The sequence below is a fragment of the Clinocottus analis genome, unplaced genomic scaffold (genome assembly GCF_023055335.1).
Source record: "Clinocottus analis isolate CAN_PGR_092001 unplaced genomic scaffold, fCliAna1.0.p SCAF_5, whole genome shotgun sequence".
In the NCBI taxonomy this organism is placed as follows: Eukaryota; Metazoa; Chordata; class Actinopteri; order Perciformes; family Cottidae; genus Clinocottus; species Clinocottus analis.
The window spans coordinates 3,879,793-3,898,916 of record NW_027176207.1 but is presented as its reverse complement, the minus strand read 5'-3'; the positions used below and the strand labels follow the sequence as shown (position 1 = coordinate 3,898,916).

Sequence of the window (19,124 nt, the reverse complement as noted above, 5' to 3'; positions counted from 1 at the left end):
TAATGTTAGAAGTGAGTTTTTATTAATCACAAATAGAGTGGTTCTGAAATGAACAAAAACAACCCCACCCCCAGCAGGCCCCAAATGGACATTCTACTGTGTGTGAGTTTGGTTCAGAGCGTCGGCCTTCTGACACGTCGACCGAGTCCTCACATCGAGGACCGTTTAACGCCGTTGGATCGGTGGAGCGTTAAAAGACAATGGTGAGTGAGCTTGGTTTAACACACACACACACACACAAACACACGCACACCGTGAATCGTCGCTAACCATCTTGTCAACATAGTCTCCGTCCTCGCGACACTCGGCCCGCTCGTTCCGGGGGTCCCTGTTTGTTGTTGCGGCTGACGCTTTGCATGAGCTTTACAAAACAACCACCTGAATAATGAGAGCTCCGTTACGGCTGCATGGCACTTTTCATGAATACTGAGTCAACTCTCGGTTTGGACATCGTGTTCATCGCCGCGAGCCGTGGAGCGGCGGTGGGTTTCAAAAATAAAAAGCCCCCCCTTCCTGTCCCCCGGCTGTAGGCGCTAGAAATAAACAAAAACACCATATGAACCGATATAAACCAGAGCTCGCATGTGGGTGTCCATTTTTTCTTTTTCTTTTGCCTAATAGTGCTATGTGTCTTTACCAAAAATAATCCCACCATATTTAGGCACTAATATATTTCTATTTCTACTTCAACATGTCTACACCTTCAAACCTATGGAGAGAAAAAAAAGGCTATGTACAAATTTGCAGATACGTATGTAAAAGAAGGGAGTTTTTTTTTGCAGTGACATCATTCCTCTCAAACGCCGCGCTTGTGGTTCAATAAATGTGTGTGTGTGTGAGGAGATGGGGGGCGAAACCGGACTACTGTAAAGGCAGAAGGCACTTAAGAGGAATGAAACTTGTACAGCTGAAGGAGAGGGAACGTGTGCGTCTGTGTGCTGCGTGATGGCTCACCATGAACAGTAATGCACCTGCAACACCATTCAGGTTGTTTTCTCTCTCACGGTTCCTCAATGCAACTTGGAAAAAGCAGAGTTTCTTCTTCCTCTGTGCAAATGTTGGGCAGGTCGTCTCTACCATGACTGGTCCTGGGTGAACATTTTACCAGACTTCTCACAGCTGAACGAGAGGTCTGTACGCGCGGCGTGGAGGTCTGATACATATCGGGGGGGGGGTTGGTTTTATCCGGTTGGAGCCTCCAGAAAACGACGAGATGGAGCCAAAAGCAACACGACTCTGTTGGTTCTGAGGACCGACACAAGGGTCGGGTCACGACCCAACTGGCCGCGCTGTTAGAAAGAACCTCTTGTTCAGGTATGGAAGCCTTGAGGGGTCAGTGAGAAAGAAAATGATAATTCGGATCATCCATTTGATAATTCTAATCAAATACTTTCTCCTCCTGTGTTAATGACTCAAGAACAAGTGAAAAAAAGGTTTTGCTTGGATCATTTTTCTTCGTTACTGTATCAGTGAAATAATCAATAATTTCTTTGTCTGTGTTGGTTGTTGTAATACCAGTCTTGGCCACACGAGGCTGAAGTGCAAAGCTAACCCGTGTTCTAAAAATAGACTCAAGGCCTTTACGCTTTCTTCCAGGTTATCTTTAATTTGCACAACTTGCTACCACACAATATACGTGGAGTTGTGTTTAGAGAGCATCGGACAATTTTTAAAGTTATCTGGAAGAAAACATGAACGCTTTTAGTCCTATTAGAACATGTATTGGTGCACTGCAGCCTTGTGTGGCCAGAATAAGTAGTACAACAACAAAGACACAAACAAAAGGTGATCAAACAAAGGAAAATCACCTGTTTTCTCATATAATAAAATAACTGACAAATTACCCTGGAATTCTTTTTTTTTTTAGAGCAAAACTTTTTCTTTCTCCCGTTTCATATATAATAATATATAATTGTCTTTTTAAGGAGCTCGAAAGATTTCAACAAAACCTTTTTCCCACCTGTTCTTAACTCAAACACAAGAGAGAACGGTATTTAGATAAAAAAAAAAAAAATCCTCGCTTTCCCCTTCGGGCTTCCGTACTCACGAGTTATGAATGACATGATAAAACGTTACCTTTTCTCAGTCTTACAAATGGAAAGAGTTTCATATCGCCTCAAATAGGACATTTTTTCACCACTTTACATACTCTTGCGAGAGAGAGAGGGAGGAAACAAAATTACAAATATCTATATACAATCAGTACAACTGTTAACCCTCCAGACCCCAGCTGTCTATCACCGTCACACTGACATGTAGGGTCGGATCAACCAAAACAATAAAAGGTTAGAAATGCAACATGAGGTCTACTTTCTAATTTGCACAAATATTAGCAAACAATAGTTTGTAAACAGATTGGACGTGGACAGAACAAGCAGTCTGCGAACGCGTTTCCACTGATGTTCTTGGCACCTTTAGTGAACGGGGCTTCAATACGGGCGAGTCAGTAGTCACCATAACAAAGTCCTCACCTGTCCGTCGCAGGAACAGGAAGCGCTCTGTCCTCTGTCCAGTTTGTTTCTATTCAGAATTTCAAATCGAGGGCTTTTACACAGTAAAACTACAAAGTACCACGTCTAGTATTACGACTTCCTTTTCCTTTGGGTCTGGAAGGTTAACCGACAAAACCCTGTATTATTATTACCATAATTATTATAGCGTAATACTGAACGTACATATAACAGCAAAACTCTATCCTGGACAGTAAATTCAATATATACAAGATCAACAGCAAGCATAGAAGGACACTTAAAAATCAAGAAAATGCAGCACTGATTGTGTGCAGTGTTTCACAGCATTGGACTGGCACTCTTCAAAGCCTCTGACTAAGACTATCTACAAACATGGACATGGAAGAGTTTCACAACAGGAAGCGGGAAATTAAATATGTAAGACCGCCGATCAAGAACCACATCGCGATATGCAGATTCAAGTCTTTTTTTTTTCTCCTTTTCTTTTTTTTCCGTTTGTCCGTCTTTCCTTCCGGTTGCAGAGGTGTAAATGCTCACAGCCTGATGTGGTTAAAGTGTTACATATTTGTTTTTATCCACGACCAAATAAAAACAAAGCAAAAAAAAAAACAAAAAAAAAAACACATGTTAGTATTTTACAAATATTTAAAAAAGTAAACCTTTTATCTATAGGCATTTTTAAAATATATTCCATCAAAAATAGTCTGACAAATTTCAACAGTAGAAAAGAAAGGTTATACAAATGACGAGAAGGGTTTGAAGCGACGGTAGAAAGGCGTCATGGTGGACAGACGCTCCTCCTTTTCTACCTGGCGGAACAAAGAATCTCCTCCTCCACCTCGGCCGGGTGTGTTTTTTTTTCTCAAACCATGCAACAGCGGTAAAGAAAGAACTCCATAATTTAGCGATAGAATTCGGTTGGTGGCGGTAAAAAGTCGAAGAAGACGTCCGAGTCCCCCTACGTTGTGTAATTAAGAGTTCCGAACGTGTTTGTTGTCCCCCGTGAGATCTCGTCACCTTTGGCAAACTTGAGCGGCTGGATTTTTTTTGGGGGGGAGCCGCGCCGAGCGCTCGAAAGCGTGTGAACTGTGGCGGCTCTGTGGTCCGATAGCGGAGGAGAGGGAGTGGGGGGGGGGGGAAGGAGCGCGGGTCCCCGACAGGTCACGCCTCGCTCGCTCAGCACGGGACGTCCCCGTCCGTCACCGTCTCAGATCACGAATGACGACTTGTGCCGGAAGTCCCCCTGCAGAGAGACGCGAGGAAGTCAGAAGGAAGTGTCGGAAGTGCTCCTTTGAGTGACATGTTGCACATTGCACCGCTAATAAAGTGCATGTTTCTTTTTTTTCTTTTCTTCTATCTTCACCTCATCACATTTGTCTAAATGAGTATCTTTCTCTCCAGGAGCTCTTACATCCAAACTTTACAGTCTCTATGTTCAGAACTTTTTTACCCCCCAAACCTCAAATTCCCTCTGTAATAATCTTTGAACAAGAATTTTGAACATTAAGATAATGGACTTTTCAGAAAACTACAATACAAAAAATGTGAGCTATAGACTAAGGACGTTTCATATTTATGTGTTAGTTAATATTCTTCAACCTGTTCCCTCGTAGTGTATTAAAATGTGCAAATTGTACAGGCATCTAGTCTTGTCTACAAACCTCATCCTCCGTCCTGACGTAGTCCACTCCGTCTCCTTTCGCTGGGACTTTGTAACTACAAGACACAAAGCACATGAACGGTGTCATGGCTGGCTGGAGAGGAAGGCGTGTATTTGCTCATCTTGTGGATGTATGTGGAGTATCAGGTCTTACTTGTTCCCCGTGGGTTTCTGGCCAGAGAAGTATCCCCGCTTGTACGCACAGCAGATCCCCGCCGTCATACACACGAGCACCATGACCACCACCAGCACTCCCAGTATAATGCCCACCACATCGATGTCGTCTGGAGGTGAGAACAGAGATGAAGCACATCAGGTTAACCCCGTGTTAAAGGCATGATGTCTTCAATACTTCTTGTAGAGGAAACGTTATCTGTGTCGTCTAGATTAGTGGTATGGGTACACAGATACATATATATCTTTGTATATATATATCTTTACAACGTTTGCGAGACACACTTACAGACTTCCATCTTCTGCGGCGGACACTCAGAGTACCCGGCGTCGTTCTTCGCTCGGCAGGAGTACTCGCCCGCGTCTTCTTTTCTGACTGCGATGAACTTCTGCAGAAGAGAAAACAGACATAATTATGTCTGATGCTCATACTGCGTCACTGTCCCAAGGTTTAGGAACATATTGGATTGGGATTAGCCTTTATTGAAACAGAATTGGACTTAAGAGTGAACAAATGAACCAACTCTTCTGAGGATTAAATCCTACTAAGCTTTTTTTTTATGTTCAAGTTAAAATATAAATACATATTGTAAAATGATTATGGCGGCAATGACTCAATGTAGAGCAATGCAAATCAGAATCTTGTGGCCTCATGCCAAAATTGAAAATGTCCTTAAAACAAGTTTACAGAAAGATATAATAAAATAATGTAATGTAATCCAAAGCAATAATAGATCCTCTAAACTGGTCGGTGGGCATTACGGCCTCATATGGGAGTGGCAGAGGAGCGATAACAGTGTTCCTGCGAACGCTCTAAAAATAACTAAAGTGGGAAGAATAAAATAGCATCCCCTAAACATGACTGTATGTCGCTGGCTCTGGAGTTCACCGTATAGCTGCAGCGCGTCACATCTCAGAGGCCGGCGTGAAGGTTGACAGGAGAGCGTTGGAGGCGAGCCACCGAGCAGATCCACGAGTGAGGAATGTGCAAGCGAGGACAGTAGGCTCCCCTCGTGGCTCAAAGCCCCTCTCTCTCGCACCATCAACTGTCTCCCCGAAATATCTGCCCCCACCCCTGGGCGTCAGGCCACCGTCTCTCTCCCCCTCCCCCCCGCCCCCCCCCTCCTCTTGCTGCCCCGCCCTTGCGTGCCCTTGTGTGAAAAAAAACACACATGCGCCGCGCATACTGACCAGAGTCCCTGAGTCGACGTTGAGCGTGTACGAGGAGTTGAAGAACTTGAGGCTGGACTTGGGGTCGTCGGGAATCTCCTCTCTGTTCTTGAACCACTGGTACTGGGACTTGGGGAAGCCCTCCTCCTCCATGCAGCTCAGCTCCGCCGACTTCCCGAACGGCACCGACTTTGGGACGCTGCATTTCGGCACCACCGGCTTTACTGTGGGCGAGACGACACAGGGGAGGTTTTTTTACACTTCAGATTTGTTTTATAAGCATCTCAGCGCAAAACAAACATGATGCCTTTGACAAAAAAAAAAAGAAGAAACTTAAAGTCCCTTATGATCCCCTTATGGTTCACTGGACTGACAGCATCGGCGAGACCGGGTGGGTACATGATTTTTCGAGCCCGTGCCAAAGAACGCCACCAAAACATGCAGCACTGGCTTTCTTTAGCACTGCAATTCAGCGCAGATGCAGTTTCAGATGTTTCCTCTTATAGCCCAGAACACGCCTTTGCAGCTGGGCAGGTCTGGTCACAACACATCCTCGCATGTATGCCAAAGGGCTGCTGCGACCTACAACACGGTTTCATCTTACAGCATCAGACGTGTGAATCACTAAGCGAGGTCCCTCTTTTTAAGGACACCAGAACGAGCTCGTTGTGCTGCATTTGGGTTAATCTTGAGTTATGTCGCAGCTTTGACTCTACGTGGTCGTACAGGTGGACGATGCGTGGTTAAGCCGGGGGTACCTCTCACGACGAGGTCGATCACGACCTCGTCGACTGACTTCTGGTCTTCGGAGGCGGTGACCTCGCAGCGGTATTTGGCCGTGTCCGACCTCGTGGCGTTGGTTATCAGCAGCGTGGCGGGTTCTCTGATCACCGCTCTGTTCTCCAGGTCGCCTGTCGGGAGGGGGAAAGCCCGGTCAACGATGTCGGCAGCGAGTGAACGCGCAGGAAAGCAGAGGAGAGGCTCGTTTGTTTCATTTTACCTGAGATCTTCCCGTCGAAGTACACGTAACTCGGCCCCTCGTTCGTTATCTTCTTCCATTCGATCCTGGGGTGGATTGTGGAAATGGACTCAATCAAACAGGATAACTCAATTTCTGGGGGGGCAGAAAAAAGGAAAGGACAGGAAATCAATTAAAGTGAAACATTTTTTGGGGTTATTTTGTTTTAAAAGTGGGGATTCATTTTCTCTCACTGTCAAACTCGTTGGTCCACGGCGAGTCGTTGTTTGACTTCAGCACCACTGCCAACGCGCTGAAGTAGCCTGCAAAACATAAAAGCGGATGGGGGGGCGCAACATGAGACTCTGTGGAGCATAAACTTTCATGATATGGCGATGATCTCACGGACAATGCCAGCTGACATCCGCCGCGTATTTTAACGCTCTCCTCGAGGAGAAGTTGTGATCGCCTTTTAATTCACAAACACAATTTAAAAAACGAGATGAATCGGCTTGAACCAGCTTCCATTTTTAGTTGTGCTGGTCAAACCATTGTGTGTGTGTGTGTGTGTGTGTGTGTGTGTGTGTGTGTGTGTGTGTTGAGGGTGCTGTTTCTACGCACAGTGAATAATTACGCAGGGAGGCATGTGTCCTTTTCAGGGCAAGCTTACCATCCCAGTAGTTCAACTGCCTGTCGAGCCATCCTCCCTCTCTCCCTCTCTCTCTCCCTCCCTCTCTCTCTCTGATGCCCATGTGGGACTAATGGTGCAAAAGCAACCCAGTAAAGATCTGTGTCGGTATGTGGTGGAGGGCTATGGGCCTTGGGACGGGCCCCTGCTGAATCATCCTTAGAAGCCCACAAACAAATCGACACAAAGTCACGTCCACGTGGACGTTAACGTGCTCACGGACCCTCACAGAGACCGAAAGCGATGCTCTACACTCTGGAATGCAGGGTCACCTCTCTGGGAACGCCAAATCTCCATTTGTGCAACCTCTCCTGCTGCCAATCTGAAGCTGAATCTTCAGAAGAAGTTCATTATAACATGATTTATGAGTCCCGTTATGCACATCTGGCTCGCAGCGCGAAGGATGCTCAATTCCTGATGCTTCTCACTGGTCTGTTGTGTAGAGACAGATGATAACATTAAGGTGACCCCTGTTATGATACATACATACTTATTAGTATTGGTTCAGGGATGGATTGCTGAGTGGCCCTACTGGGTTCAGGCCAAGACTGCCAAAAAAACGCAAAATGTGACCCCAAAGAGGCAAAGAATGACCTCACTGGGGCAAAGAATGACCTCAAAGAGGCAAAAAATGACCTCACAGTGGCAAAGAATTATCTCAATGAGACAAAAAATGACCTCAAAGAGGCAAATTACTTATTGTATTATTATTATTATAATTATATGTAATTACTATAATCATATATTTGTGCAATGTTGTTATATCTTTTATATTTTGTGCCTTATTCTTATTTATGTTTTATCTTAAGTTTATTGTAATTCTGTGCGTTAGGAGGACCCAGCAAGGTGTGGTCTGCCACTAATTAGTGCTTGGACCCGTCCGTGGGCCTCTCAGTCACAAAACACCTGCTGAAACGAGGATAACCTCTCCACCAACTGTCTCCAGATCCACAGCAGTGGGGTCACTGACTAGAGCAGACGGGCTAAGCTCATTAGCCCGCGCTCTTTTTGGAGATCATGACAAGACGACAGCTTGTTTTTAGCCGCCTCGGACAATACCGAAGCAGCGTGGAGGTCAAAAGTAGGTCACACCTACGGTGGACAATAAAGGACCCACGTCTCAGGAGGAGGTCCATTTGGGAAGTTTAAGTTTGAAGGTCATGTTTGCTTTATTAGTATTCCTGTCGTTATTTATGCACTCGATCCATTTTATATGAGCACAGACGCAGTTCTTTATGCTAACACCGAGTATGTTGGCAGCAAACAATAAGTGTGAAAACAAAGCATTCCACACAAAGATCCAGGAGCTGTCGTGTGCTGACCTCTTGACCCCCATACCACTGAAGCGGCGTCGTATCATTTCAAACTGCTTGCCGTAAAGTATAGCTCAACAGTTGAGGACAACAGCAAACCTTTATACTTTCTGATTTGCCAATTTCAATAAATATTTGATTTGGCTTTGCGTCTCGAGACCTATTTATTCCGTACTCGGCAGCAGAGACAACAAAGTTTGCTCCCAGGAGAGATAAGTTTAGCTCTACAGCACTAAATAAAAAAAAAAAGTTCTTGACAACCTAAAAAAGAAAAAGTTATGTTTTCTTACTTTCACAAAAGAACTGCAGAAGAGCACACACAAGAATCTGCGCTCCTTTTTCAGATGTGAGACAGTCAGAACAGCACACAGAGCTAAAAAGCTCGTGCTGGAGCTACATCCTTGTACAAATGCAAACTCAAGGGGAGGATCTGTTCTTCACACCCAGAAACAGGTAGAACTGTGACTGAATCTTCAAGAAGACTCCCCGTCAGTAAACCCAAATTCATCCACGCACTTGTGGAAACGCGCCTTTTAACCGTTTCTGACAAAAGGCATGTCACGGCTTCCTTGTGGTTTGGAGCTCCAAATATACGACGTGTAAAGTGTAACTTAACGCCGAATCTAACTAGGCCAAGTATGCCGACGGTCCAAAATATCAGAATGGGCCGTGTCGAAATACAATCCAAAATTGACAATAACTTATTCCAGGTGATTCATTTAGTGCGAGGACTTTCCATTAAATGTGGCGCTCCAGATTTTCTGGTCTGACGGAGCTAATGCAGTTTAGCGCCCTCCACGCATCCCACCCCGTCCCTGCGCTCCTCCTTAATGCGGAGAGTATTAGTGCAGATTAGGCGCCTAAGTGAGCTTGACGTAGACGTAAAAAAAAAACTTGAGGGTCTGCCATGGAAACAGCTGTCCAGGAAAACACATGAAACCTCCCCCCAGCCCCTCCCCCTTCGCTCACAAAGACCGGCTCTGCGCTTCATCTGAGTTATGAACCAAGCTAGCAAACCGGAGGAACTGATCAATTATGACTTTTGACTAATGTTGCAATAATAGCTGTGTATCACATGCAGCCTGAAGTCATTTGTGGAACGAGGGGAAAAAAAGTTTGTGAATTGTTTATTCGACCAATTTGAAATAGATGAGCTCTTTTCATAATTGACGTCGTCATTTTTCCAGAAAAAAAAAGCAAACATGTGCTTGTTCCAGCGTCTCTCCCATGTGATTATTTGCCATTTGTGACAGTATCCTTTGATAATAAAATCATCTGTTGCGGAATTTGGGGCAAAACCAAAGAAGGGATTTGGGAATCAAACAGTTGGACCGCCCGGTGGAAGCATGTCCGCCCGGTGGAAGCGTGTCCGCCCGCTGGAAGCGTGTCCGCCCGCTGGAAGCGTGTCCGCCCGGTGGAAGCGTGTCCGCCCGGTGGAAGCATGTCCGCCCGGTGGAAGCATGTCCGGCCGGTGGAAGCATGTCCGCCTGGTGGAAGCATGTCCGCCTGGTGGAAGCTCGGGAAGTGCTGACCGTGTGTTATGAGAGCAGCGTTTCTCCATCGGTCCTCCGGTCTGTCTGACGCATCCTACTCGTCCTGTCTGTGCCCCTCCATGAACAGCCTCCCGAGGTCTTTACGCGTCGTACCAATGGAACCACATATCATGTACGGGCTCGTGGAGAACGTGGGACACGTCTCAAAATTTTGGCATCGTGGGGGAAAAAGGGAGCTCCCCTGCCGAACTACCTCTATTAGCTATCTAGCAGTACAAAGTAGCTGGAAGTCTTTTTAAATAACGTTCTCACTCGGTCCTGACAGCAATTGTATTTATTCATGCATTCATTTTAATTTAGGTAAACCTCTCCATACTAACTCAACTTCATTTCAATTTGGTCTGACTTCATTTGAAATGTAGTTTTTCTACAATCTGATCAGACTTCACCTTTGATGGAATGAATCGTTGTTGTGTCTCACTTTGGACACAGCACAGTCATGACTGGGTTTGTGTGTGAGATGTGTGTGTGGGTTAGATTATTAGCTTTTAAACCATGCAGATACTCAGACATGTGGCATGAATTACAGGTTTCCCTTTCTCCATGTTTTTCTTCTTGGTTGGACACATCTGTGAGAGATCTGGCAAGTGTTTTTTTTCCCCCCGTCCTCATGACGGGCGCAGGGTTGTTGTTTTTTTGTCTGCAATATTGATGTAATGCCCTCATAAAGCCCACAGGGTTTAAGAACATATTTTTTTTTACATCTCTGAATAATACAATAGGCACAGAGGAGCTGGGTAGTTCCTGTGTAATGAATCCCTCCTTCTCTTTTCTGTTGTTCCTCCTGGGAAATACCGCACTTGTTTCCTGCGCCGCTGTTCTCCGAATCCAGAGAGGTGAGGCCGCCGCCATAAATAGAAAGGTTCAATTAAGCAACCTGCTGATATCCCCCTGTGGAACAGCTCTGCCTCGTGCCTGTGGAGAATATTCCCACGCCCCTTCGGAGGCTCAGACATCAAAGTAGACGCACCCCAGTTTCACTTAATACCAACCGGTTGCTGCTCGCAAGCTCCTCACGTACTCCGCCGAGTCTCTGCGCGAATATGTGCCGCCGTTGTGACCGACGTGATAACATTCTCTGACTTCGTTTGTATTCTTCCATCACTTCATTTCTGAAATGCTGGATTCAATTGATTCCCTGGAGGAATCCACTCTCCGGCGCCAGTCATCATCTCCTGCTCCGTGACCAGCACAGACAGTTCCCATCAAACCCCTGACATCTCCAAGGCCGTGCCCTCCACATGATCGATGTTTGACCAGTTTATAGGAAAACTCATGACTCCTTTCTGTTTTTTTATAATACCCTCCTGTACCTGTATTTATGTATTCTGTGTATACTTGAGTTATTAATACTGGAACGTGCTTTTTGACAATTGAGGCAGGGGAATATGTTCTGTGTTGGTAAGAAGTTGAATGGGGAACGATGGAGGAGGAGGAAATGGAAAAGGACATGTGCAATGTATGATTGTGTAACCTGCTTTTGAGAATAAACAGAGCTCTTGCTTCACGAGTAACAGCAGCGCCGGTGTTTCCAATTCTAACGGAGGTCAAATGTGGCGATGTGAGAGAGTGTAAATGCTGAAGGGGGGGGCCGGGCGTTCATTAACGCTCCACACTGCCGGTTCCCTCACCTGCCGGTTCCGTCCAACACCTCTGAACAAGGGAGCAAGACTACAAAAGCAGGAAAAAGGTGTTCATCACAGCGTGAGCTCACCAGAGTCAACAAGAAAACACAAGCAGGCAAACAAGCGGGTCATTAGCAATGCAAATGTTATGTGCATCAAAAGACATCAAAAGTATTTCCCAGAGCAACAAGTTCATAACAAGGAACATCAACATCCTATTGTGAACCTGTAAACGTCAATGGGAACATTCACTTCATTAGCTGAGGTGCTTTGTTTAATATGAAGCTGCCACGACTGTCATCATGGATCCATCTGCCGGCGGGTTCTCCATGAATCATTCCTCATTTAGTCCAAAACAACGTTCAAAACTGTGTTCGCGGTCACATTTACAAGATTTTTTTTTGTCCGTTCCCAAAAAAAAAAAAATCAAGAGACTTTCAGCCCACGATCCCAGATGTAGAGCTGAGATAAGCAGCACATCTTCAGTGTGTGTTTGGCATATTTTGCTTTAAAAAAGTGGCAGTGAGAAGGATTTATGCTGCGCTCACAGCAAACACAAAGCCAGCTTTATGCTTGCAAAAAAAGAAAGGAACCTGACCTGGATGGTTAGGAATTTGTCTCAATCCTGAAAGTGGGGAGTTTTCCACATGAAACTGACACACACCAGTATTTCACGATTTTAGATCCTGCAGGGTTTCACTTGTGCATCACTTTAGGGATGCTGAACGCACACATGACATCTTTGAAATGTTTGATGTTCTTGGCTGCTGAGTTGCTGCTCACATAAGTTCAACGTGAGCCCCGAGCACCTCGGAGCCAAGGAAAGGGTCATTTCCAGAGAGTTCGAAAGGAAACGTCGAAGGGAACGTGGAAAAAAAAGACAAGATGCCAATTGTGCTGTGAGAATTAGAGAAAGATGTCACAATGATGTCAATATGACATCATTGTGAGGCCCAATTGTGGTTTTAAAATAGTTATCCACTGTAAAAACAAAAAGTAATACAAAGAAGTATCTAATTCTCAAAATATTAAAGTGCCGTGTGATTACATTACTAACATGGTCTGTTAATTACGGACATTTTAACCAAACACTGTGACACCGGAGCGCTCACTGGATGCGAGCAACCTAAAAAAAACAGAAATTGCCGGAGCCCTCTCATGCCTCGCACGCTTCACCCTCAAGGAGATGCTAATTTCCATTTGATAAAAGTCTATGATGTCAGCGGGGACACAAAGCCTGACAAATTAATTCATAAGAGCATCACATATTACCATAAGCTTCTTTCTGAGAGACGATTACAGCCAGATCGCAGAAAAGCGAGCTCCAGTTCCCATAGCAATATTGTCGTTATTTCCATAGTAACTGGATTCTTGTTTTCTGTCTTACTTGGCGCACTAAACGGTGACCAACACTTGACAGGATCCCACCTGTTTGGGTAAAAGTGACTAAACAGTCCTCTGAGGGCTTGTTCCGTTAAAAAAAGAAGCTTGGGACATGATGACAAAGAGGGAGAGCTTTTAGAGCTGAGCTGGCAGAGGAAAGGGGAACGCCCCCCCGGTTGTCTTGTCACAGCTGTGGTCGACCACCAGTGTGTGTGTGCGTGTGTGTGTGTGTGTGTTCACCTCTCGCCTCCACGCTCTACTTGTACCTCCTCGGTGTCGCTGTGTCGCGACAGCTCTGTTGAAAACTCACGGATGTTTCAGATTAGCGCAGACGAAGCGTTCGCGAGATGAAATAAAACATGGTATGATTCCCGGCAGAGTAATCTGTCTTTGTTGGATCGACTGGGGAAATCCCCTTCTTATTGGTTAGAGAAAAACAATTTAGTTTTTTTTTTTCATTACATACACAAGCCTTCAACCACAGACTTTGTTTGCTCCTAGGAGCTTGAGCTGAACTACAGACACAAGCGGAAGGCATTCAATAGTCGAGATTCACTTGATCTGTTTCGCGACTTAAAGCGCCTCTGGGGGAACTGTCACTCTGCGCGAAAAACATCCAAAAATGTGTCAAAAGGATAAAGTCGAGGGAAACGCACATGTAGAGTGGCTGAGAGAAGATGAGGAAAACTCTACCCACATAAAGGCATCAGATGCTCCCTCAGCTGCTGAGCAAATGTCACCGTGTTTGAGCGCTGTAACGGATGGACCCGGAGCAGCTTGTCAAGCGCGCGTAAAATATGCAGCTATATAAAACCTACGTATAAATGTATCACATGCTGAACAGGGGTGAAGTGGTCCACTAAATTCACTGTTTGCTATGTGGAGCGTGTCGGTATTTGGGTCAGAGTTTGATTGGTTTCCTGAAAAGGCCGGGAGTAAGAATTCACAGCTTCCTTGCCTTCACATTTCTGTCTTTGATGTGGCCGGTAATGTAAAGTTATTTTTTAAAAATTATTTCATGAATATTAGAAATTGCAAATAGTTGGTTTTTACACTTGTGCAGATGAAGCAAATCAGATGCAAGGTGTGAAAGGGGACATGTCTTGCTATTTTAGAAAGGAAGGTTCATTTTTGTATTCTGGGTCTCTTACTAGAACATGTTCACATGCTTTAATGATAAAAAAAAAAAGTATTTTTCTCATACCGTCTGTGCGACTATACAGGTATTCGGCCCTTTGTCTGAAACGCTTTTGACTGTCTCTTTAAAGCCGACTCCTGAAAAAGGTCCAGTCTGCTGTGGTTGGTTAGTATTTTAGGGTCGTCCGCATCTGAGCTCTCAGCATCTCTGCATCGTCTTTGCAGTCGTAGAATGATCGGAATGGCACTTGTAGAGTTGTGACATCACAACATTATAGAAGTCCTGATGACTCGTTTGAGGCAAAGATTTTGAACCCAAGCTTTTTGCATATATATACACATATATAATACACACACACACACACACACACACATATATATATATATATATATATATATATATATATATATATATATATATATATATATATATATATATATCTCAGAATTGGAACTGTTTATTGCCGAGTACTTTTCACATACAAGGATTTGTCATGGCGTGTATATAATAGGTATCTCACCTATTCCTGCTTTATAATACAAAAAGACATTAAAGGTGCTGGTAGACAGATTGTTTTACCTTTGCACAGAACCGGGCTAGCTCTTTTAAGCCTTCATATTTACCATACAGACATTAGAGAGTCACAGTGCCTCTTCCTGTGGCCAAGTAGCATACAGCCTGAAGAATTCCAATCTTCAGAGATGAAAGTGGTCGAGCTAACGTTGTGTTCTGAATGCTAAGTGGTCTGCATACAATCAGCTTAAGTAAGCATCGGAGCAAAGGAAAGACCTGAAGAGCAGGTGTAGGTAACGGAGAGACGCATACTCATATATGTACACAATGACACTTCCTAGTATGGATGAAAGGTCATCTGAATACAAAATTATCATCTAAAAGCTTGTCTTTGAATCAAATTAAGCCACAAAAGACTCAAAGTCAGCCTCCCCTCATTCTACTTTTAGTGGATAAACTCATTCTGACTGACTAAAAGTTGCATCCTGGTATCATGGGTTCATTCAAATGCATCCCATCTCATCCAGGTGTACTCAAACACGGTTCATCTTTCCCCACAAGGGCCTCTTGTGTATTCATTTATTCTGCATTTACATACGAGGCCGCTGCAGGCCCCTGATCTGTGAGGCCGGTGAGGCCGGGCAACCCATGTGCCTTACTGCTGGTGAGCCCTCTGATCTAAGCAGGGTCAAAGACTCGGCCCGAGCCAATGACAGCATAGAGGGAGAGGGAAGGGAGGGGGGGGGGGGCTAAGGGAGGAGCCGATGGTGTCACTGAATGCCTGGGAACCTGTCACTTTGTGTCAGTGTTAGCATCTGCATCTGGCCCGCTCTCACTTTGACCTCAAGCTCAGTAGGACTCGCTCACAGGACTGGACCACAGAGTGAGAAAAGCAACTTTTACTCTTCCACCTCACACGCAGCGCCTTTTTTTCTGCTCGCCACGATGCTAGCCGCTGCGTTGAGCCACTACATCAGGGAAGGGACATAAGCACACGTCTGAAAATACTAAGGGTTTTCACTGGACTCACGTCTCACTTCTTTAGCTCCCATCCAGGCCTTTTAACCCATATATAATGACAACAGGACATTTCTGTTGGCAGAAACTATATCTTTAAAAAACAAGTTGTTCATGGCAGGAAGGTAACTATTTACCTGTCTTCTCCTGAGAGCCTGACACATATCTTTACATGGTTGATTTCCATATTTTTAATCACATTTTGTTGTATTTGTTGCCAGAAAACATGACAAAACATGCATGTACTGACAGGAATAATGTCCACATTTAGTCATGTCATGACATAAAAGAGCCATAAGGCTACATATTAGACACTGACAAGTGTGTATTAAATGAGTTTGTATTATACGGCGTTATAACATTATTTTAAACCCCTTACTATATCACATGATGCAACGTTCCTCACACAATCTTGATTGACATAAAGAAGAAGTGACACATGGGCAGTTGGCGTGTTAGCGCCTTTAAAAACATGAGTCTCCTGTTCTTCAGCCGCTCTTCCAAAGTTGCTCTTCGTGACAGTAATGCATTTAGAGGGAACTGATACCCACTGAATGATCTTCAATGATAATATTACTTGTTCATTAAGTCATGTGAACCATCTTGGCCCAGAGAGAGTCAGATCCCGGCTGTTGTATAAAAATAGTGCCGTTGTTCGGTGCCACACTGCCTCTTCACATGCTCCCAGCAGCCATGCATGCCAATGGAGACCTTTGTTTAGTGACACAGTTTCAGGGCACTGGGAGAGAATGGGTTGCTCAATTAAACGGAACAATGGTCGATGGGTATTGTGGCTGAGGACGCAATGACCGTGCGGAACTACATCTAATAGCCGAATACCCAGTCATGAGATCCTCGTGGATAAACATGATACTCCGCACAGTTCTATTTGAGATGCGGTGTAATTCCAGTATTGCACTCGCTGCTAAAACGCCGTGGGCCCCCTCCCCTGGCTGTCCGGACATGAATTATTAGCAACATGACTGTGTCTGTCACCTGTGCAATGGTAGGAATTAGGGGTTGCATGATATGTTTTGCAGATACGATAACCAATCATTTTACATTTATGTATTTATTTTTTTTAAAGTTCATAGCCTGCATATTATTATGCACAGCTGAGACGCATGATTTAATATTCCACAGAGCTGACCTAACCGACTGATATCCCCATTGATACATAACAAAAATAGAGAGGACAAGAAAGTACATCACAAACTTTGAGCATTGTGTCTAAGAATCCAAATGAAATGCTTTGACATGGATTTGAATCAGACATATCAATGTATTAAATACTCAATACAAAACAAAGGCTATTATAGACCCTAAAGCCTATGGCTGCTTCGTCAGAAACACAATGACAACTAATGCTCATTAAAGCCAGAAAAGGGTTGGGGGTCAGCTATGCTACTAGTGCAGGAGGGTGAGGTCGGCTTTTCAAAACTGTCATAGGAATTCAAGCAAGCAAGGACTCTCTGCCTGTCTCTGTGCGTGTGTGTGTGTGTGTCCTGTGAATGTTCACCCCATCTACATTCAGTATTCATAGTGTCAGTTTAGATGCCTTAAGAAAGGGCCGTGGTTATCACAAGCGTAAGAGATTTAAACGCCTTGTTCTACGATATAAAGTATGTCAGTAAATACTCTTGTGCCTTTGGAGGCTTTGATGCGTCTTTAACAAGAGTGTTGCCAACAAGTGGCTCAATGAAACCACAAGGCCTTGTGTGTGTACTCACGCTCCTGTGACCGTGGTGTCAGTTTGTTTGTAGCCTAGCGTTAGCGTTTTACTTCTGGCGATCGCATTTACGCTTCCAACATCATTAAAGCGATGCTCACTTATGAAGCTTATCTTGCTGAACAAAACGTGTATCATGAAGAGAATTTATTTCCTGCAATAATCCCAAATCCCCTTCGTCTTTTCGTGGAGGGAACCAAAGTGAGGCTGACTTCCTGGTCGGCCAACAAAAGTACCCTTGCAGCACTCCTAAAAACATTTTGGCCGTACAAATTCAAAAAGTAATCTCTTGTTAATTATAACCGTGCCAGTATCTGCTGTAAATAAATACATTCCGAATATTTATATATATATATATATATATATATATATATATATATATATATATATATATATATATATATATATATATATATGTTATATGTATATATGTTTCATGAAAAGCCACAATGTAAGAACACCAAGACGAAATGTAACACATCCGCAGCCCTATTATTATATGAGTAGTATATGTTCTCTTCAATATCAACTTGTAAAATATTACGTTCCGTGTGTTTACTGTTTCAGTGATGATGAATATGTCAATACAAAGCTGGAAGGGCGATAAGAAATGGTGCCGCTGCGTGTCACATTTATTTCAGTGCTGAAACTTCCGTGTGCCTTAATGATGATGTGGACAATTGCAGGTAATAACCTACAATCATGAGCTGCTCCCCGCGGCAGGGAGAACAGGTCAAATGGCTAGGCGCTATTTATAGCAGCTGTCAGCGCCAGCCAGAGCCCCCCCTCCCTGCAGTCTGCTAATTGGAATCCCTCCCAGGTAAGAAGCGTGAGCAGCGGTGGACCTCGCTGCCTCCTCCCAAGGGAGGCCTTGACTATACCTCGCGATCAAATAATTGGCCGCTCATTTCTTTCCAGGCCGGGTCATCCTCTTCGAGGGGAGATGGCGAGGGCGCCTTGTCAAAACAGATCGAAGCGCAAGGCCCCCGAGAGGGTGAGTGGGAGAAGGGGGTGGGGGAGGGGTGGTTGGAGGGGGTCCCCTGGCGCGACGTCTCTGTTATGCGAACTATCTGACTTGCCACACATGTCGGGTGTCCGAGCGCATTCGGGAGCTCCGGGGCGTGAGCTGAGAGGAGACGGGGTGGTGGGGTTCACATTGATTCACTTTTTTTGATGGGGGAGAGGGAAGGGTGCAGTCAGAGTCAAAATCCCTACGCTGCACAAAAAATAAAAAATAAAAAAAATCCGTGGTGAATCACGCCACACTGTGCCAGAATTAGCTCCTCGCCGCACAGATGCACAGATGGCATCGGCGGCGCTCATTGCAAATGCTTCACATTCTAGTCCGGGCTGCCTGACCCCTTCCTTAATCCTAATTAGGAATGCAATTTCCACACAGGCCCCTTTTTTTTTGAAGCATGATGAAACATTTGTGGCCGTACAAACTGTATGGCTGTATGGCTGTGCCAGAGGCTTATGGGTAGTATTATCCTGCCGGTCCACTGAGGGCGACGCCATTTTAAACCGATCACTAGGGCAGGTTTTTTTTTTTTTTTTTTTTACGAGTGACTCCTGCTACTGTGCACTAACCTATATCCTCCCTGCCAGTCAACAATGAACTGATCAGATAATAATACATGGCGGTAAATCCCTGGATAACATTCTACTGCTTGTCCTTTCAACCGGACACGGAAAAAGAAGAAAAAAAAACTCCCCCATACACACACTAACA

The 19,124-nt window shown here is 44.6% G+C and overlaps 1 protein-coding gene across 1 annotated transcript in view; it reads right to left on the bottom strand.

Moving 5' to 3' along the window:
* Window positions 1-19,124, bottom strand: part of LOC137802986 (junctional adhesion molecule 3B-like) — a 33,366-nt gene continuing 14,242 nt past the window's right edge. Inside the window, 8 exon segments of the mRNA XM_068601223.1 lie at window positions 1-3,714; window positions 4,133-4,187; window positions 4,286-4,415; window positions 4,595-4,694; window positions 5,497-5,699; window positions 6,234-6,386; window positions 6,476-6,589; window positions 6,688-6,756. Coding sequence (XP_068457324.1) covers window positions 3,679-3,714; window positions 4,133-4,187; window positions 4,286-4,415; window positions 4,595-4,694; window positions 5,497-5,699; window positions 6,234-6,386; window positions 6,476-6,589; window positions 6,688-6,756 — 860 coding nt within the window. The 3' untranslated portion in view covers window positions 1-3,678.